Source organism: Camelus ferus, chromosome 11, assembly GCF_009834535.1.
Source record: "Camelus ferus isolate YT-003-E chromosome 11, BCGSAC_Cfer_1.0, whole genome shotgun sequence".
NCBI classification, from domain to species: domain Eukaryota; kingdom Metazoa; phylum Chordata; class Mammalia; order Artiodactyla; family Camelidae; genus Camelus; species Camelus ferus.
In genome coordinates, this window is record NC_045706.1 from 26387660 (window position 1) to 26410011 (window position 22352).

Genomic DNA, 22352 nt, shown 5'->3' on the forward strand with positions numbered 1-22352 from the left:
TGGAGAGTCTGACATCGGTTTGCTTCAACCTGGAATTCCAACAGTTTCTCTTTTCCCAACTACCCTTGAGTTTTGCCCCATGTATCCGTGAGCTTAATGTCCTCCTGGAGCCAAGAGTCACTTCTTTTTTTTACACCTGGCTGATGGTGTATCAGCTGGTAAACACTCCTGGCCCCTTAGAACTCTCCAAATGATCTCTAGGTGTCCAGACTCTTGGGGATTTGCAGATCATATGTATGGATGACCTCAAGCTGAGAGGAGCAACTACAGTGATTGATGACAGGATCCAGGTTTAAAATGAATTCTGTAAGGTGAAAGATGGTCTAAAATCAATAAGATAGGATGTGTCAGGAATGGGAAGCACTGCATTTAGGTCCAATAATCAATTGTATGAGTATAGGATGGAAGGACCTGCAAAAGAACAGTTTATATAAAAACAAAATAAGCAAAACACCTTTTGGTTAACAACTGATTGAATGTGAGCCAACAACGAACCTATCTGCTTAAAGAGTGAATACAATCATAGTAAGTGTTAATAAAAGTATTGTGATGACATTAACATTTTACTGTATTCTTAGCAAGGGAAGGGTAGGACTGAAAAAATCTTGTTTTAGTTTTTTTTAAGTATAACTGTCAGCTGACCAGGCAGAGTCTAGGAGGTTATGCAGATCAATTTTCTTTTGTTTGTGTTTTAATTCAATTTCAGATTCAAGTTCCCTACTGCAACCTATATAGGGTCCACCTGGGCATCATCACACCCTGGTCAGCTGGTTCTACTCGCCTCTGTGTTTTGAATGTCAAGCAGGCCCACTTAGCTACTCCTCAGCCTGTCTGCTGGAGAGTTGGCAAATCCTCTACTCCTCAAGGAAAGACACTTCTTTCCAAATAGTCCAGTCTTCTCACTGTTCTTCACACACCCCATGGTTCATTTATTCATAAATCTTTTGACCATCCACTATGTGCCAGGCACTGTACCAGGGACCAGGGATTCAGCAGTGATAAGACAATAGTCCTTGCCCTCATCAAGCTTATGTTCTCAGGGAGGTAAGCAGACACTACACAAAAACAAAGACCAAAACAGCATGGTGTTGGCATACAAGCAGACATATGCATGACTGGGTCATTTGTGCTGTACGCCAGAAATTGACACATTGTTATTGACTGTACTTCAATTAAAAAAAATTAAGCTAAAAAAAAAAAGACAATTTCATATAATAAAAAGGTATGAAAAGTTATCCGATATTTGAAAAGCCTTCCATCTGCTTAGAATTCTCAGAATGCTACCCACTGCTTCCTAAGCCAGCTCAAGTTCCACCTTCCCTTTGGAGGCAGAGAACTGCAGCGCTCTCCTCCCTGAACTCCTGCTGCCCAGGGGCTTGTAACACATAATTAATACTCAACTGCTCTCTAATTATTTCCCTTACACTAATTTTGCCTCCCAATTGACTGCAGGAGCCAGTAAACTCTTTGAAGTTACAGGATATGCCTTAAATTTAAATATATTCAATCAATCTTTATCTAGGGTGCTGTTTAAAAGGAAATGAGAAGCACAGTTCAAACTTGCTTGCTCAGTGACATAACTTGAGGGTTTAAAACTGATTTCTAGATAACAAGAGAATTTCTTCCAGTGTCTCTGAAAGCCTCTACAATAAGAATGTAAAGTTAAGACTATAGTTTGTTTATTTGTCGAACTTACCTCCTCCAAAGAGTCCTAGACTCTGTAAGAAGATCTTTAAGGCAACAAACATACCTTGAGCTGAGTATTAGCAAGATTAGAGGGAACAGCAGGAGGGAAACACCCAACAAGCTCAAAAAGGGAGGAAAGTTAAGGACAAACAATGGCAAATTCAGAAAAAATGTTCGGTCCAAAACTGAGCCCAGACAACATTCTTTTGGGTCCCTTACACTCTGTAGAATAAAAGCCACCCCGAAACAAAAACAAAACAAACCCAGAAACAATGGAAATGGCCATGAATAGAGGACTGATTAGCACAATAATGACACCTTCATAAGGTGGACAGGTATGCAGAAAGAAGACAGTAGGTAAAGCTATACACACTGGCATGAAGAGATGGCCACTACCTAGTTTAAGAAGTAAGGCTCAGAACGATACAGATAATATGATTCTTTTCATTTCAAAACTTATTTATATATGTGTAGAAAAATGCATTTAAAGTTATATACTAAATTGTTAACAATGGTATTTCTGGGAATGGGTTCTTGGCAATGGGATGGGGGATTTAATAATTTGTTTTTACTTTATAACTTCTGAACTGTCGTACATCATGCACTCAGTGGATGTACTCAGAGTGGATACTCAGAATGGTTCCTGGGTTTGTATGTGGCCCTTGTGCCACGTGGAAGGAATTCTGAAGCGAAATCCTAAGCATCTGCCAATGGACTGTGCATGGCTCTGTCTTAGGGGGCATTCTTACATAGAATGAGAGCATAGCCCAACCACAGATACGGCAGGGCACACAGGGAGAGTGACGGGGAGGAAGCTGGGAGGATGCTTCCTGAGTTTGCTTCCTTAAGGCCACTCAAGGATGCACTGAACAAATTCCTTGACAAATTTTTTGTTGTTGTTGTATGAGTGAACTTCTGAAAAAAACATGTATAAATAAACAGTTTATATCAACCATAATTTTAGGCAGTAAGGGAAAACAATATTTAAGAGATGTTGAGGTCATAAACATGACTTTGGAATTGATAGAGGCATTTTGAATTCTGAGTTTGCCAGCTTATTCGCTTTGTGATCTTGGGTAAAGTACGTCACGTCTCACTCTTTTCCTCCTCCTCCTTCTGAACATTTTGGGAAGGTCTCCTCCTTCGCTTTCCAGCCCTGAAATGCTGGTGTTCCCGAGGCTGCTCTCTGAGGCCTCTTCTCCCCTCCTTGGGTAATATTATCTTCCTGTGACTTCAGTTACTGCTGCACGCCCGTGACATAGTGGATCAGGCCAAACCTCTCTCAGCTACGTGCTCTGCCTGATGCCTTCTAATGGAGCCCCATTTCCCACATGCTAAAACTCTTTAACATGCTTCACACGTCCTTCAGAATCTGGGGCCAGTTTCTCTTTCCAATCTCATCACTCACACATTCCCTCTTCTCTCTCTGCTCCAGTCATACCGACCATTTTTCATTTCTTTCACTAACCGTGTTATGTGCAGCCTGCACTCTGGGCTTTCATAGCTATTGCTCCTCCTGGTCTAGGCTACTGTGTCTAGCACCTACCCAATGGTTTGCTGGTACTCCATTCCTCACCCTACACTGAATGACTTGTTTACACATTTGGATCTACCAACAGATCAGGAGCCCCAGAAAGCGGGGGACTTATTTGTCTTGTTTGTCACTGTATATTTAGAACACAAGCCTAATACTGGCACTGAATAGTCTTACAATAGATATTTGTTAAATAAAGCACTGTTGTTATTAATATGAGAGAGGTAATATAATGGATAAGAACTGGGCTCTGAGTTCAAATTTTAGCTCTACTGCATAACAGCTGTGCAACTTTTGGCAAGAGGCTGGTGTGTCTCAGCCTCTGCACCTAGAGCAGAGGGATGTTTTTGTTTTGCTTCGTCACACTCACTTTCCTGGCAATCTGACGAAGTTGGAGGCCCAGACACCTGCATGGAACGTCAGACTGACTTCTCAGATCTTAGATGGTCACCAGCCCTTGAAGACCAGGTGGAGGATATAACCTGGAAGACTTTTGTAAATCAAAGCATAACTTCCTTTGAGTTATTAGATGTTATACACTTTTCTGAGGAAAGCTACAGTGAGCATTTGGTTTTCAGGAGCTGTCTAGTTAAAATGATGTTCTATAGAGAGCTCAGTTGTGGGAGGTGGGCACTGTCTGGGTTCCTCCTGTAGGTCCTGCGAGGGCTACAGCGCTGTCCTGGCACACTTGGCTCCGGTGAGTTAAGTGTTTTGTCGGTGACATCTACTCTCCTTATCTGTCAAAGACAGATCAGCAGGGACTTCGCTGCCGCAGGGGATGTTACCGCCTTGGTTTTCTCATCAAACTCTGTCAGGCTTTGTAACCTGAAGAAATGAGAAGGGGAGAGCAGGAGAGGGACAGTTTCTAACAAGCTGTCAGCAGGGCCCCACCGGCCTGCCTCAGCCCTGACTTTGTTCCAGTGCTATTAGGGTAAAAATCCTTGAGTTTCTTTCAGAGAAAGAGAAGTGGCCTGGAGCTGAGAGGCACAGATTCATAAGTAATTTCCCTCATTATACACTTCCAGTGCTTAATCACCATTTCAAAGAGGAAGAGCTCTCAGGACAGACTGAGAATTTTGCCCTAGACAGGGTGCACAGTGCCCACACTACAGCTTCGTCAGTGTGCTTCTCTCAAGTGCCTGAAATGCGGGAGACCTGGCTCCCAGCAAGGCTGAGCTGTAGGTGGCCTTCTGTCCCCAGTGATTTTTTAGGGATGGAACAAGGGAGAATTTACAAAGTGCTAATGTAGAGATCCTTCTAGAAGTGGGATCTGTTTGTCTGGGTGAGTCATCCGAGGAACCAGAGAGGTACCAGAGAGTCAGTGCCACGTGTAACTTTGTATGGGAGGGTATCTCAAGAAGTCAGAGCAACACAGACTTCGGTTCCAGGAACCCCGGAGTCAACAAGGGGCAGCTTTAATAACAAAACCCCGGGTGCCCTGGCAGTTTTTGTTTTGTGTAGGAATTATGGGCTCACTTTTGTAGCCCCTCTGCTATTTATTATAAAATTATGCATTCAAGATTATAATATTAAAATAATAATTAGCTTAAATAGTCTATAATCGAGTATTTCAGATGGTATGACAGCCAATCACCCTGGAATGTGCTTAGAATAGTCACACAAGCAGTGCATGGATACATTCTTGTTGTAAAATATTTAGAAGTTTACACAGCAAAAAGTCCCTTTCCCTCCCATTCCTCTTCCCAGAGGTAACCACTGTCAACAGTTTGGCAAGTATCCTTCAGTCATCTTTCTAAACATTTACATACACATGTATGCGTACATGCAAGCTTATCTTTTCACATAAGTGAGACCATGTATCACACATTGTTATGTAACTTAAAAAAATGTGGTGGTGTTACGGAAACGACAGGCCAGTCAAGAAACAAGCACCACTCGGAGGGTTGGAGTACTCAGATGTATTACGCCGGCGGGCTCAGAGGGGCTTCTGCTCCGAAGCTCTGAGCACCTCCAAGATGTGTGCATGAGGTTTTACAGGGTAAAGTACAAGCTTGGGGTATTCGGCCAGTAGGCATGGAACAGCTTTAGCAGCATTATCATCACAAAAGTGGAGGCGGGGAGGCAGCAAACCAACATTCCAAAGCCAGATATGTATATTTGAAAACCCAGCTGGCTAGCAAAAAACATGAACAGCAAACCAACACTAATTAACCTAGATTTACAAGTTAGTCTAGCAGAACTCAGATCAGTATTCCAATACTTAGATTTCTGAGTTATCTTGTCAGCCCAGCCCAGCCTCTCCTTCACATTCCTAGACTTGTGAGTTATTTTGTTGGACCAGCCCAGCTTTTCCTTCACAGTGGTAGGTTTATTTCTGAGAGAGATTTTCATGGCAGTGCATGCAAGTTTTCCTCATTCATTTTCACATTAGCACAGTATTGCATTATATGGATGTGTGCCCTACTTAGGGAATCCCTAATTGGTGGACATTAAAATTGTTTCCAATACATCTGCTGTTACAAACAATATCGCAGTGAGCCTCTATGCACATGCATCTTTGTACACGTTTATAGGACAGATTCCTGGAAGCAGAGCTGCAGGATCAATGGCAAAGCTCAAGTCATTCTTTTGTTTCATTACCATTTCTACATTTCTTTCCTACACCATGTGTCTCACTCTGTTCATCTCGATCAAAGGTTCTCAGCACCAGCAGTACATTGGATTCACCTGAGAACTTTAAAAAATGATGTATCCCCTCCACCCCAGGCCCCCTGAATCTTTGAGACCAAGGCTTAACCTTTGGATTTTTTTCAGAAAAAAATCAGAAAATTCTAATGTGCAGCAAGGATTGAGAATAACTGACCTACACATTTAACAAAATAAAACAGAACTCTCTAGAGCCTTTTAAGATAGTACAACCAATTATTATGGAAACAACCAGAGACAGTCAAGTAGTCATTAATCTTTAATCATTCATTCTGAAAACAGTTTTAGTGAATCAAGTTATCCAGGTGAAAGTAAATTTGATGTTTAATAGGTGCATAGCATTATTATCTTTGAAAACGCTGTCTTTTTTTTTTTTTTTTAATCTCAATATCTTTACTTCAAAGCTGTGAGCAAGGTGGGCCAGAAATGGCCTTGTCTATTTTACAGTCCTGGGAGCTGATGGAGAGGGGGTTAAAATGATGCTTCTCAATTTTAATGTGTTTAGGAAAAATCAGGGAATCTTCTTAAAATGAAGATTCCAATTTAGTTGGCCTGGAGTAGAGCCTGAGATTTTTATTTCTAACAAACATGTAGGTGGCGATGATACTGAGTAAACACCTGGATGAAAGGTAGCGAGCTAAATAAATGGCGAACCCAATCCAATAGAAGAAACTAGGTGTCATGGAAATGACGGACACTTGGAATGACAAACAAAAGAGTGACAGAAGAAGGAGAAGTAGGGTGGGGAAGGATGGAGGGCAAAGAAATTCTTCCTCTATATCAGCTAAACAATGATGCTTTTCATTCTGGAATCCCGTACCCTAGACAGGAGCACATCCTGAAGACGGCACTAAAATCACCCCAAGCCTACTGACTGTCACACCATCTGTAATCCGGGAACTGGCCCAATACTATGTCTCATCTCTGACTGTAACTTCCCCTCTGGGGGATCCTGATGGTAACCCATGGCTATCCCACTGCCTTTTACCTCCATTATAGCCCACTCCTCCCCTGGGGAACTGGAGGCCCCAACTCCGAACTTGACCTGTGTCTGCCCACCATTTACTCTCTGGAGTCAATGGTCTTCCAGGGGAGACTTTGCAGCCCAGGACTGGCTCTTAGGTCCATCAGACATGAAGGAGACACGGCGAATCTCTTGGCGATACCCACTTGCCATCTAAGACAGGGCTGTCATCAGTTTTCTTTCCAGCCTTTAGAGATTCTTGTCCAATGTAGGATAAGAATAATAAACATATAAATACATGTTTCTGATTCTCCCTTCACTTGAGATTTGTTTCTTTCTTTAAATTAATAAAGATCTATGTGACTCAGAGTAAATTTCTTACTTGTTCCACATGTCTCAACTAAATTACAAAGGTAAACATATTTTAACTTAGAACAGAAGTTAGATTTTTAAAAATGCTGTTTTTGTGTTTTGAAAACATTGGCTGCCAAAACAGATTCCAGAAATGTAAGATCAGTATGTGCAACTGCAGGGTCTAAGGGGTGCTGTGGGGTGGGAATTAGAAGGGGAATGCTGTCCATGCTGGAGGGAGCATTCTGAGGGAGAAAGAACTGGCCTCCACTAGGTGAATTCCCCTTATTACACTGCTGTGCCTTTTGCATGAAAAGACATACAGCATTTACCATGGCTGTGATTTTAGTACTTTTTTGTGCATTGTTTTTATTGTCTGTCTTCCCCATTAGATTAGAGAATTCATGAGGACAGGGACTTTGTCTTTTTGTTCACTGTGTTGTCCTTAGCACATAGTGCAATGCCTGGTACATACAGTAAATGTCAATAAATACTGATAAAATGAATGAATACATGAATGGGAAAGTGATGAAGAAAAAAATACACTAGTATTAAGTTATGAGATGAAGCTAAGTTTAATACTAAAATTAAAACAAAACAAAGCAAAAAACTCTTAAGTCTACAAAGCTTAGCTATGGAAGAAGGATTCCTGATTGAAAAAGTTGGAGACCCACTGCTTTAGTCATGTGGAAGATTGAAACTCACGCATGACACCTTACCCCTTCAAATAACTTTGACATTGTTGTATCATTCTTCTTTGTAAGCCCTGTGCCTCTTCCATTTCTAGAGCAGGATGTTTCTCTGTTCAGAACTTGGAACTCTTGTATGGAAGTTTATATGATGTCAGAAAGCAAACACAGTGGCTTCGTCCCAGGAACAAGGACCTCCTGTGGTCTTTTAAAACTCAATTAATGAACCAGTCATACACTAAAAATGTTATTAAAAATATGCTCCACCTTAAAGAGAAGTTGTGGGATTGATTTTCAGTATCACTCACATAAAATATTCTGAGTTCCCTGGAATAAAAGCACAATATAATTTCTAAAAACCGAACATCTCATTCACCCTTTCATTTCATAAACTTTATCCTGTCAGAGGCCACATGGCACAGTGGAGCAGGGACCTTGAAGCTAGACTGTCTGTGTTCACATCCCCATCATTGTCTGGTTGTGCCATTTTGGGCAAATTGCTCAAGTGTTTTTTGCCTCAACTGCCTCATCTATTAAATGGAATAATAAGACCACCTACCTCAACTGTTATTGTGATTTGAATGAGTTAGTTTTTATTGAGCACTTAGAACAGCACCTGGCATACAGTAAGCACTATGTACATGGTTTTAAATAAACTCCTGTAATGTGCAGGTAGGTATTAAGCACCAATAGGCTCCCAGGAAAGTAGTGAATTAGTGCCTGCTGAACACCTGCTATGTCTCAAGCTATGTGTCGGTAGTCAGTTTTGCACCAATTTTTATGACAACTCTGATCAAGATAATATTCTCCTTCATTCCTTCAGCCAATGTTTACTGAGTGTCCACTAAATGTCAGGAGCTGTTTTAGGTCCTGATACACAGCATCTTGGGATTTATGTTTAAAAAAAAAAAAATCACGACTTTACTAAGAAGTGATTTTCATTAGTTCCCGTGATTTCCAGACCAGCTCTAATGCAGTATACTACATACATTCATCTTTATTAACAAATAGATTCTCATACCTTCTGAAGTTTTAAATGACTACATTTCTAGTGCTTTGTAGAAAATTATTTCCCCCTCTCTGTTCTACTTAATTGTCATTGTTAGAGACAATCTTAATTTTGTATTCTTGGGAAGTCTCTTTCAAATCTGTTATTTTTTTCAATAAAAACTTGATTTTTTAGGTTATAAAATACCACATTTGTTGGAAAAATATCATTATTATTTTTCTATTAAAGCAATACTGTGATGCCTAATTGTAAACCTCTTTACCTGTCTATCTTTGTAAACTTGTATAAACTTCTTTAGAATAGATTCCTAAGAGGAGAAATTGCTTGGTGAAATGATATGTGCATTTTAAATTTGACTGATATTACCAAAATGCACTCTAAGAAAAGATTTTATCAATTGACACTCTCACCAACAGTGCATGAAAGTGCCTTTCCCCCGTATTCTCAGTACTATTTTATCAATATTTATAAATATTTTTATCAGTCTGATGGGCAAAAATGGATAACTTGGTATGGTTTCAATTTATGAAGATGATGATTTTGGGGTTGTTTATTGGCCATTTGTATTTATTCTTTCTTGATTGATATTTTTATATCCTTAATTCATTTTTCTATCAATACAATGACGCTCTAAGTATCTAATAGATGTGACTGATAAGGAGGGTGCAAATATTTTTCCAAGTCATCATATTTTTATTTATGGTGTCTCACATCAATTTTTTTCTTTATGGCTTTTGATATTGTGTCATGATTGGGAAAGTCTATTCTACCCCAATACTGTATCAAAAATCTCCACTATGTTCCCTATTTTGTTTGTAGTTTAAAAATACTTAAATCTAAAAAAAATAAAGGCTACTGTGACAGCAGTAATGATTTAAAAATAGTGTTTCATTTTCAGTTATTAACAGGTTAGACATTCTGAAAATCAAATAATTGGCAAATGAGTTTATGTGTTAATGTGATAATTTCCTTCATATAAATGTCTAATTATATGCTAGACATAAATGACTCACGAAAGCATTTTATAGAGGTGCCTCTCTTTTCTGGAATATATTTCAGTGTTTATAGAAAATGACTGGAAAAATGGTGAGTGACAGAATAGGGCAGAATCTCTATGAGGGAAGCAAGAATTTAAAACAGAGTAGAAATCTTCTGATTACCTTGTTCTACACATCCCTAGCCATGGAGTGAAAGTCCTGTATTTTTTTTCCTGTTTTTGCCCAATCAACAAATAAGTGTCTTGGAAAGCAGGTGATGTAAAAGATAAGTTATTAAGAATTAATTCCAGATGAAAAAGATCTGTGGCACAACAATGTGCATGTAGCTAACTCTACTGTACTACACATTTTAAAACAGTTAAGATGATCAATTGTATATGTTCGCACCATAATTAAATAAAAAGTTAATTCTTCATTATAGTGTATGTTTTTACTCAATCAACAAATATTTGTGTACCTATTAGGTACCAAATATCTTGTTGAGGCAGAGATACTGGGAAATATAATTGCTGGTGTCAGTTCTCAAGGAACTAATCAAGTTGGAGGAAAAAGTTAAGTAGACATGAAAATGTATAATTTTGGGCAATATAATGATACCATATAAGGAGAAGAGACAAATTCTTATAGGAGTTTAGAAAAAGCAGGAATCTGACTACAGTGATACAAATATTTGTTAGGTATTTAAATGGCTTTCAACCCACTTTAATATATATTTTCCACATGGACCGTTTTACTAGATCTAGGAGGCATTATCTCTGTTTAACAGATGAGGAAACAAAAGCTCAGAGGTTGTAACTTTGCCCAAGTTCACATGGCAGAGCTGGGAACAAGACTCAGTGTCTTCCAGCTCTTACTCCTGCTGGCATTTATTTAAGTTGGCACTGAAGATTTGCTGCTAGAATGTTACGAGGGTTGGAGCAGAATCCAAATGTGCTAGGGACACTGTGGTTGTGTATTTGCTAGAATTAGGATTATCCTCTCCTTGCTGTCATCTGGCCAAAGAGCATCAAGTAACTTTTAGCACAAAATAACAGATTATTTTTTTCTTGTTACTTACTGGATAGGGAAACTCAAATCAAACTCAACAGGAGGACTAACATGCAAGGCTTTAATTTCTCTGCTAACACAGCCATTTAGCCAACTGCAGTCCCATGACAGGCTTTCCTTACCCATCACGTCTGACATCACTCTTTAAAGTCATAATACATATGGTACAGTTAAGACAGGTCTGATCTGACCCAGGTGCGACAGAAAGTAAAACTAACACAGACAGTAAAATAAAGTCCGTGAATTCAAATTTAAAAGCAGTTATCAAGGCTAAGACCATAAGAGTTACACACATTTTTAAAACCACATCCTGCTAGTTCAGTGGATTGATTTCTACCCAGAAAGTGCAGGAGCATTAAGTCTGTTCATACAATAACCCTATCTGATTGCCCAGGGTCAAGCTGCTGTTTATCTTTGCCAGACACAACCCATATCCTGAGCAGAACCCACATCCTAAAACCTGTGTTTTTCACCAATTACTTCAAGGCAATACAGGCTCTGACGTTCTTTCTACATAATCACCTAAACAAGAAAATAACTCTAATTTTTTCGTTTTTGAAGTATTAGGTGAAAGTAAACACACAGACACAGTGGTCAAGAGACTTGCTTTAGATTTTCCTTCTCCTGCGTGCGCAACATTTTGCAAAAGAAGGGCCGTGCTGCCCTCTACTGCAGGATGCTGAAATGGTCACAATACACTTCTCTCCCTGCTAGCCACTTGGGATGGAGTAAGACAATCTAGTACAATGCTTTAGACTGTCCCTTTAGGAGTTGTTTAAAAGAAACCTGTTCTTGGAAAATACATTAAATTTATTTCTTTCATTATCTCTTCATCTACATTCATCTTGTACCAAAGTGTAGGACTTTAGGACATGACCCAACAAAAAAAGGACATCACAACTTGGGGACAAAAAGCTTAAGACATTGCTTTAGAGGTTAAGAGGCTGTGTTTGTGATGTACTGAGGGAGAAACAGGGCAAGGAGAGGAAATTTTCTTCTGACTTTAAGGTCTGTAGGCTTCTGTCTTCTGTCATTTAGAGTGTCCTCATTTGCTTTTGGCTAAGGTGATCCATTTCCTTCTCCATGTTTCTTTGACTGGGGAGGACAGTCACCCGGGAATGTTGAGACAGGAGTGGAATAGTGTCTCTAAAACACTTTCTATTCTTCAGAAAAAGATAATGTAGAAATACAAAGGGCTATTATTGCTATAGTTACATTTTAATTAATTATTAAATATCTTGTCTTATTACCTTGAAGTTGCTTTGAGATTTTATAGATCTCTACAAAGACCTCTTGGAGGGCTGGTGATATTAAGAACTGTGTTCTCTGCTTTCTTTTCCATTCAAAAAAATTTCAGAATGCACATCCCTAAAAGACCACACAGCAGACAGACTTTAAAGAGAGTTAGTCTAACAATTACCCTATAGCTACCCAGGACTAAATTGTAATTTCTGTGATAAGAGTAATAATTTCTGAAGCTGTGTTAAATGCACGTGTGCGTATTAACACCAAAAAGAAAAAAACCTCTTCCCCCCAACTTACAGATAAGAATACTAAAACTCAGATATATTAAGTAATTTACTTTCAAAACTAGTAAGAGGCAAAACTAGAATTTGATTGAAAACCAATGCCTTGTTCTACTGGTGATGACAGTTAACATACTGAGTACTTACTAACCAGTGTAATTCAAAACATTTCAGATTCAATCATGTAATTACATTAAATCATTTAATCCTCGCAGCAACCCGACGAGGTAGAAATATTATTATCTCCATGTTACAGGTGAGGGAACTGAGGTATACAGAGGCCCTGCTTTTAATCATTATACTATACTTTTTTTTAAATGGGAGGAGGCAATTTTTAGGTTTATTAATTATTTTTAAACAGAGGTACTGGGAATTGAACCCAGGACTTTCTGTATCCTAGGCATGCACTCTATCACTGAGCTATAGCCTCCCCCTACTGCTTCTTAAGTGAAGTACAAAAATTATATAGCACAAGAATTTCTAAATGGTGCCCTGGAATTTAATTACATTAACAGGTAGATGAAACCATCAATAGTTGTCAGTCCTGCTGATATCTCTGTTATACAAAGGTATTAGCAGCTTTAAAAAAAGTTCTGCCCATTGTGGATCCCCAGTTTGGAACAAACATTAGACCCTATCTGCCTGAGGCCTCACTGGACGTGCCCTTCTATGAAATAGGAGACAGCAAGAGACCCTCAGTTGGTCCAGTCCATGTGTGTGGGTGTGGAGAGGAGTCATACATAAGGGAGAGAGGAGAGAAGTGAGGGCAGAGATGCAAGGGGAGATGGTTCCACCAAGGCACACCCAGGAAACAAGCTAGTAAATTTGAAGGGAGAGGTTGGTAAGTGATCAGATTAGCAAGAGTAAATTCAATACAATGAGAGAACAGCACCATCTTAGGGGCTTTACGCTTATCTTACTGCCCACTGTTTAGCCACACAGTGACTCCTGATAGATTTCCTCTTACAGCTTTGGTTTTTAAAGAAACATTTGTTCAGCACACAACTCAGCTTCCAAATAATAACCTACCCTTAGTGATAGCATATGCTCAAATACAACCATTCCAAAGCACTTTGCGCTTGAGTTTAAAGGGTGATAAACTCCTCCTTCCCTTAACTAGTTGCTAAGTGTAGACCTTCTGGGTATCATGGGCAAGATTAAATACAATAAGCAGGTGTGGATTTGCTTAGAGGTTCACACAGTCCCCACTGCTGCCCTGGTCTGCCTCTTATGCTGTGGGGCAGGGCTGCCTAGCCCTGAAGGCTTCAGATTTCCAAGAGAGTTTATTCTAAAGGAATTCATTCCCAGTCAAGCTGTTGCTGCTTGGTTCCCAGTTTCCCTCTTCCAATTCTCTTGAAGAAAAAAGAAGAAAAAAAAGGCAGAAGGGAGATGGTAGGGACAGAAGTCCTTTGAACAGTCATGATGAAGTCAGGAGGCAGGGGGAATACTTGCCCCTTTCTTTTGACCATCACTGCCCTTCCCTGGACACTCACTTTAACTGGCTGCCTACTTGTCTGGGCAGTACTTGGGGGTAATGTTTGCCTCTCAAGAATCTTTTGCTTGAATCATCCATTGCACAGGAGGCAGTGTTGTGTCCACTCTAAGTCAAAGCGTTAAAATTAGCGGTGGCCTGGAAAGCATTTTGTTTACTTCAAGACAGGCACTTGCTTAGAGGGGCGGCCTGCAGGGCTCAAGACAAAAGGGCACTGACTGAACTTAGTAATCTCCGAGAAACTTATATTCCAGAGGAAAAAAGTTTGAGGCCTGGATCCCAAATAATAGAGAGTCCCCTCTCTTAATACCCAGTAAATGTTTACTCTTTTCTAAAATTCAGAAGATATTACGGAAACATGAAGAAAAACCGCATATGGTACTTTTTTGCCCCTGTCAGCACTTGGTTGCTGCTTAGGTTGCCAATAAATATTTATTTAGACCTAGCTAAGTTGATAATGTTTAGGTAACCGAGGGTTGTTTTTCCTCCAGGGAATGACGTAAGGAGTGACCATGATATTGTTGGCCAACGCTGTGAAAATCATACTTATAATCAAACTCTGGGAAGACTGGACTATAGAACATCCCACTCAGCAGTTGCCCTTGGCCTCTGCTTATGGGAAGTTCATTGTCATTTCACCTTCAGTGTTGAACTGGCAATTTTAGAGGAAAGGGTTGTTAATGAAACACTGTGGACAGTTATCTTTAAAACCAGAGGCTGTTTCTGAAAAGCAGCAGATGATACAAAGGTTGGTAGGTGTTGCACAAAGGTCTTCTGGCTTATGTTTATTACTTCAAATGAAAAATTCATTTTGAGATTTGCTGTATTATCCAATGAATAGAGGCTGAAGTAGTGTTGTTGTTTTGTTGTTGTTTTCCTGCAAAACCAAGAGAATTGACTCCTCCTTCTACCATTTACTGAATACTAAGTGCAAGAAACTGAGGGAGACTAATACAGGGTGAGATTTCTAGCCAAAAGCAGCTTACCATCTACAAGAGGTGTGGCAGATGTGCAATGATGACAATAGCTAACATTTAGGGAGTGCCTACCGTATGCAACTTAACACTGTGTATGCATTAACTCACATAATCCCCACAACCACCCGAAGGAAAGTAGTATTATCTCCACTTAATGGAGCAGGAACAGAGGTTAAGCAACTTGCTGACACCCACCCAAGTTAGTAAGTGGCAGAACTAGAATCTAACCTAGGCAGTCTGGCCCCAGAGCTAGGTTCTTAACTGGGTATTTTCTTTTTTTTTTAAATCACCCCCTCCCCAACTGGGTATTTTCTAAAATTGTGACATTGCTAACAAGGTACAGAAGCACAGGAATAAGATGGATTTTGACCACAGTGAGGGTTAAAGCAAAGCTCTATGGAGGAGGCACTTGCTCTGGATATTGAAGGTCAACAGGTGAAGAGGGGGGCCGGGGAGGAAGGAATAATCAGGGGGAAGGAACAGCCTGACTAAAAGAATAGATAGTTTGGGTACCGGCCAGCTGACGACAGCAAGATCTGGCTGACTGTGTGGGAGAAAAGCTGGAGGGGGAGGCGGCGCCCAGATCTGGAAGGTCCTTGAGGACCAAGCCCTCTCGGTAAGGAAAGGCGAGCAAAAATTTCCAATTGTAAGCGGCAGAAAGGGATTCCGGCACGCTCCTTCTTTCAGTAGGATACCCCTGTCTGAGACCAAGGCGGGCGGCCCACCCACATTTCTGAGGAAAACAGCCGGCCGAGATGGTCAAGGTCGCGCGCGCGGGCTCCGGAGCTGCATGTCCTGACCAAGGACTAACGTCCCGAGCGCACACGCCGGGTCTGGCTGCCAGCCAGAGCCAGGCTAGGCTGGGTCAGGCACGTGCGCACTCCCGGGCCTGGCAGCGAGAACGCAAGCTCCGCAGGTATCGGAAGGCGGGCCTCCGGAATTCCCGCCACTCACCTCCCGCTGGTCTCTCGGCCTTTGAAGGTCGAGGAGGCTTCCTCTCGCGAACGCCGGCCGCTCGGCTCCTCCCCTCAGCGTCGGGAGGGCCAAAGAACAACGGCCTCAGCGATAGGAGCATGCTCTGCCAATCAACCGTAGCCCCGCCCCATCTCAGCCGGCGTACATTGCATTGGTTGCATCATTTCTGGCCTCAGATAAGATTCTCTTCTTTGATTGGCTAGTACCATCCCCTCCCTCCTGGCCTTTGTGCGTCAGAAGCTCGCGATTGGTTAATCACGTTGCCAAGCTCCGGACGCGGCTCGGCCATTGGAGGCCGCGGCCCGCCCCGCCGGCTAGGTGAAGGTGAGAGTCTCCTCCAGTCGCCGCGGTTGGACCGGACTGAGTGGCTTCAGGCACAGGGTGGAGGCTCTTGACTGGCTCCTGCTCTCTCGCTATGGCGCCTCCATCAGTCTTTGCTGAGGTTCCTCAGGCCCAGCCCGTCCTTGTCTTTAAGCTCACTGCTGACTTCCGGGAGGATCCAGACCCCCGCAAGGTCAACCTGGGAGTGGGAGGTAAGGATGCAGTGCCCAAGAGTGTGAGCAGTCTGGGAGTGGAGCGTACCTCACTGGGCTGTGGGGACTGTACGAGCGGCCCATGGCCCATCTTGGCTCTGGCGGAAGGAGGCAAGATCTACGGGACTTTCAGCCTGCCCATTTTACAGATGGGCTTATGCAGTCCCTGGAAAAGGGAGATGTATTTGTGTACTCACAGAATAGGTGTAGCAGTAAAGACACAGACTCAGTTTTTCTGATTGATTGTGTGTTCTATATACTGCATCCTTTCGCGTCTTAAGAAATGGGGCGGCCACGGATTGAAAGGAGAGGGAGGAAAATAGGAAGCCTGACAGGCTTGGAGTCCTGGTTGCTGGAGAATGGATAAAGGAGAACTCTTAGCCCTAGGGAGCTCTGGACTGCGTCAGTAAATATTTGAGTGACTAAAAGGTTTCAATCAGGTACTTTACTAAGCCTTGGAGGGGAAGACTGAGGTGTGGCTTTGGCCCCCAAGGAGATTAAAATCAGCTGGTGTTATATAATAGAGATCTAAAATGCTTCTGAGACAGGTTAATGCTCAGGAGGGATTTGGGAAGAATGCTCTGGCCTCAGATGTGGGAATGCGTACAGATGGTGAAAGAGTGGAAGAATATGGACAGTAGAAGCTTACTTTCCACACGTCCTTGTCTTCATTTCTTGCTTGTGTTTCTTGGACCTTGGACAGTTCAGAGCATGGGCCTCAGTTTCCTCTACTGCCAAGAAATATATTTAGACTGAAGTGCCTCTGAACTTACTTTAACTCTAATCTTAATCTTCCCCGGTGAATTTTTTATTTCTATCAATGCCATTTGGATGTTTGAAGCCCCACACACACTTGACAACATACAAAGACCAGCCAAGGAGAAGAGAATAAGGATGATGTTCAGATTTTGCTGGGAACAGATTTCCCAGCAAAAGGACTAGAAATTCCGGAAAGAGAAAATTGAACTGTTTTGTAGCGGAGAAGCAGTGGTGAGAAGGAGAATCAGGTGTCCCACAAGGACAGTGTCTGTACATAGGACCTGTTCAAAAAAGTCTTCACCAAGGAGTATGGGGGAGGGGTGAGAAAAAGCCATTTAAAAAGTGATGGTTTATTGAAGCAGATTCATGGGTACATGGACACCCGTTATATTATTCTCATATCTTTTGTTTGAAATTTCCCATAATAAATCTTTAAAAAAGTCAATTTTATATAGTTTCACCCACAGAGGAAAAGTGATGTTTTTAGTAGGCAGCAGAGTGGGAGTAATATTGAAAGAGTGCCCTAAATTGAATTGGAATGGGCACTATTCAAGCTCTTAATTTAAATCCAATCCAAAACCTCTCAAGTATTTCTTTAGAGCCAATATATCATGAAGAACTAATATTGATCTTAATCTAAATACATCTTTTTAAAACCTCATACTTTATTGGCTCAGCTACCTTTGAACTATTTTACAGGGTTTTAATGAGGATTAAATGTATTTAAAGTGCTTAGAACAATGTCTGGTACATAAGTAGGAGTTATGTAAGTATCAGCCATTACTGTTGTTGCTTTGGCATTTCTTTGGGTATGTTGCATAAAAGATGTTGGATAAAATTTTTCAGCTCAAGAGCTACAAGATGAAATAATTTCTGACATTGGTTAGAAGTAAATTGCTCATGCAGAGAAAAAGCACTCTGCCATCTCAGGCCAGAGGTGATTGGCTCAGAAGCATAGTCTGCAGCTCAGTGCCTTTGTGATGTTATCCAGGAACCTAGGAACTCCCTCTCATTACTAAGAGCAAATTATTTATGCATATAATTGCATTTAATGCTTACAACGTTGTAAGCATTAAATGGAGTTGTTTATTACTATTACTGTTTTTGAGGTAAGGAAGCTGAAGCCCAAATTGATGAAGCATTTTGGCCCAGGTCATATGGCTGTGTGTGGAGTTGGGATTGGGATTCAGGCTACGTCTCTCACGTCCCTGGGTCTCTGCCCTTCCTCTATTTGGGGCACCTTCAGGTACTCATAGGGAGCTAGTGCACTGTAGTGGGAACAGCCAGGAGACCGGAGTACAGGCCCAGGCCTGCGGTTCAGTGATGTGACCTTGGGAGTGTTATTTAACATCCCCGGACTTAGTCTGTTAAATGAGGAGCCGGGACTGAATGACCTCTCTCTGTAATTCTACTCTAAGATTCACTAGCATATTACATGACTGTGGTATAGGATAATAATGTTATTAGCCTCATCAATTGACTGAGAATTAAATGAAAAATTATGTATAAAGTGTAACTTATAAACGAAAAGTGTTATATGTTATTTATTTTATTTAAGTAGTCAGTTTACAATGTTGTGTCAATTTCTGGTGTACAGCATAATGTTTCAATCATATGTATACATACATATATTCCTTTTCATATTCTTTTCCATTATAGGTTACTACAAGATATTGAATATAGTTCCCTGTGCTATACAGTAGAAACTTGTTGTTTATTTATTTTCTGTATATAAATGTTATTTTTGATGATCACTGTGACTCATCTTTTTTGTGGATGGCAGGTGCTCCGTTAAGGGTCTCATAAAAGAATAATAGAATAAGAGGTCTCTTTCCAGCTTTTCTATGTCCTAGCTCTATTTATACGCATCCTAGGTTATATCCTTTGTGAAGGAAATGTAATTAATCTCTGACTTTGAGAAAGATACTTCTTTTCTTTTTCCCAGTTAAGATAAAACCTAATGGAAGTTATCCAGCTCAAGTTCTGATGATACTGGACATTTAGAATAAACTGCAACTATAATCTTGTTAGCTAGTTCCTACTTGCAGATAGTTTCCCCAGAGAGTTTCTTCTTGCTGTTACTATTTGCGTAATTTCCATATAGTTAAACAGAGCAGAGCATCACATTTTCCACTGTTAAATATGACACTCTCCAAGTTGACTTAGTGCTTCTCATAGTTTCAGACAAGTGGCTCTAAGGGCAGGGGAGACATGGGCGCAGCCTGATGAAGCCTGAAGCAAGACATCTCTTTGTGGACTCCAGTCTGTTTATCATGTAAACTTAGCTTGCTTTTGTTCCAGATAAATTACTTGCTTTGATATTCGTTGTTTTTAATTTGGGTTTCTAGCATCTTCAAATAAAATTGTGGGAGAGATGTGCCATGTCAGGTGTTCCTGAGTGCCCCCAGCCCCCTCCGCAGGGCCCAAGTTGGAGAATGGTCTTGAGGCATACCTGCATTGGCTCTTGGGTGAGAAGGGATGAGAGAAGTAGAAATCTTAGGAGGAAGAGGAGGAGGGTGATGGTTTGATCATCTAATTCTCCATGTTCTTTGTTTCTTTTCTTCTGGAAATCAAGACTGCTGGGCTCACCTGACACCTGTGTGGCTCCTCTAAAAGAGCTCATCCTCAGGGAGAAGGGTGGTGGGGAATGGAGCTGGGGAGGGTGCTGACAGAAAGGCCTCTCACACAGCCAGTCCTCTGCGGCCTACTGGCTTCAGGCTTTCCCTAGACATCCCTTGCTCTTTAGAAAAAGCTCAGGGGTCCATACACTTAACAGTATGACAGCCTAGCTCTTAACGGTCCTTGTGATCTTGGGCAAATTTTTCTGGTCTTCAGTTTCCAGATCTCTAAAATAGTGATCATAATATCTATTTTCTGAGTTGTTCTAAGAGTTAAATGAGAGTTAAAAGAAAATGTAAAGTATTTAGCACAGTGCCCTGTATGTACTTAGTATTCAGTAAATCCTTGTTATTCCCTTGGCTTCAGCTACATCAGTATCTATAATTATGAACTCTTTCTTTCCGTCCTGGACTTCTTCCCTGTACACCAGACCCATACGATACAGTTTGTTGGACACATTGTACAATCACCTCAAATTCAACATGTTTAAAACAACTCACCATTTCCACCCTCCCCTCAATCTTTTCTTTTTTCTGACATTTATGTTCTATACCTTGGTTATCTGCATACAGACTAGAGAGAGACTTTGGAGTCATTGGTGACTCTTTCATCGATCCCACGTCTATTTAATTGGTCATTGGGTTCTGTCTGTTTTACCTCATAAATTTATTTTGAATATCTACCCTTTTGTTTATTGCTGCTGTTGCTGCCTTAATTCAAGACCTTGTCATTTCCTTTGTGGATTTCTGCAGTAGCCTCCCTACTTAATCGCCTGCCTTTCTCCTCCTTCCAGTTTATTTTCCATCATGTCACTCATGCATAGCTGTCCACGTCACTCTCCTGCTTAAATGCTTTCAGTGGTTTCCCCATTGAAACAAAGTTTCTTAGAAGAGACTCCAAGACTCCCTGGTCACTCCTTCCTGTTCCTCCTTGGATTTTACATCTGAGCCATGAAAATGCAGATCCTCAAAAACCTCATCTCTCCAAACCTCTGGGACCTTGCACAAGTGTTCCTTCTGCCTAGAATGTCCTTTCCTTGTCTGTCTTTTAAATTCGTCTTTATGTTTCATACTTGCATCCTCTGTAAAATCTTCATGGATACCTCACAGGAGAATGAAGGGCTCTATGTCTCTGTGTTTCCTGGAGAGAAGGCAGATGGTATCTGGTTTTATCTTATCCATCTCTGAGTAGCTACTTCTGGCCAGTGTCTGGTTTGTGGTGGATTCAGTAAGTCACTATCAAATGAGTGAGAAAATGAAAGAATGAATGAGAAACTCATGGGTCCAACAAACGGGAATAAAATCCCCTAGGAGAGCAGGCATAGTGCTTGTTGATAATGCTTGACCTCAGTGCTTCAGTCACCCAAGAGGAGCCCACAGTTCTGCATCGTCAGGGCAGTTAGACAAGGCATTGGGAGTAAATCTAGAACTGAACGTGAGGGAAACTGGGCAGTGAAGAAGGAAGCAAAGGCATAAATTCGCCAGTTTCTCTTTTGTCACAGTATAGACACAATGCTTCCCTGCTGCCAGTTGTATTACAGGGTTTTTTGGAGTTGCATGGAGTATACATTACTAGTAAGAATAGTGGTACTATGGCTTTTTCTTTATCTTGCATATTCTATTTATAGTACATGATTTACAAATGACATATAAATATAATATATACAGCATAGTTGTATAATATGTACAATATCCAAACACAGATGTGAAGCATAAGAACTGGTTTCTCTATGAACGCGCATATTCTTGTACATCTAAATGGTATCCCCTCCATGTAGTTTGATATGTATACATATATATACTGCTATTGCTCAAAGCTTTCTGGAAACCCTCTTTTGAAATGGCCTTCAAAGCATATTAGACCCACACCAGAGACCATCCTTTTATAATTGTTCTGCATTAATATTATCCAGTCCATTCACCCACCTACTTTGATGGACATGATGCAAGTACCATTTCCAAAAATTAAATTTACTTTCAAAGGACAGATATTTGGCACCATTGAGGATACTAAAAATAATGAGATGTTGCCTCTAAAAACAATTCCAAGAGAAGAATTCCAAGAATGTCTTGAACAGTGGTAGCATTGTGATCATAGATGGGGTGATCTACTTCAGGGACAGTGATTACTTGAAAGTAGTTATTTTGGTATCTCTTTGAAAAACCAGACCAAATACCACCAAATAGGAGTTAGTTTGGTGGACCAGGGGGTCTAATTGATGGTGTCACAGTTTTGTGAGTCAGATTCACCTACCTGGAGACTGGTAGTTGGTTAGTGGCTGTGTCAGTCTGGAGGTCTGTCCACATTTTTATTACTAGTTTGATATGCTTATCAGATTTGCAGATGACACATTCCTGAGGGGTGGTTAATTGATAGAAGACAGATGCAAAATGATCTTAGAGCCTTATTTGTTGTCTAACTTTTGACTTAGTAATTTTACATCTAGAAGTTTTTCCTACGGAAGCACTCGTGAATATGTGTAAAGGTATAAGAACATTCATTACAATGCTTATATTAGCAAATAAT

At 40.9% G+C, this 22352-nt stretch overlaps 1 protein-coding gene and 1 long non-coding RNA gene across 3 annotated transcripts in view; one reads left to right on the forward strand and one right to left on the reverse strand.

Moving 5' to 3' along the window:
* The window catches only part of LOC116667076, a 32268-nt gene extending 16283 nt beyond the window's left edge, over nt 1-15985 (reverse strand). For both annotated transcript variants that reach the window (XR_004323847.1, XR_004323846.1), the window contains exon 1: nt 15895-15985. This is a non-coding gene — a long non-coding RNA (uncharacterized LOC116667076). The remainder of the gene's footprint in view (nt 1-15894) is intronic.
* A 225-nt stretch (nt 15986-16210) lies between these two features.
* The window catches only part of GOT1 (glutamic-oxaloacetic transaminase 1), a 29385-nt gene continuing 23243 nt past the window's right edge, over nt 16211-22352 (forward strand). The window contains exon 1 of the mRNA XM_032491124.1: nt 16211-16448. Within this exon, the coding sequence (XP_032347015.1) occupies nt 16331-16448 (118 nt within the window). The 5' untranslated portion in view covers nt 16211-16330. The remainder of the gene's footprint in view (nt 16449-22352) is intronic.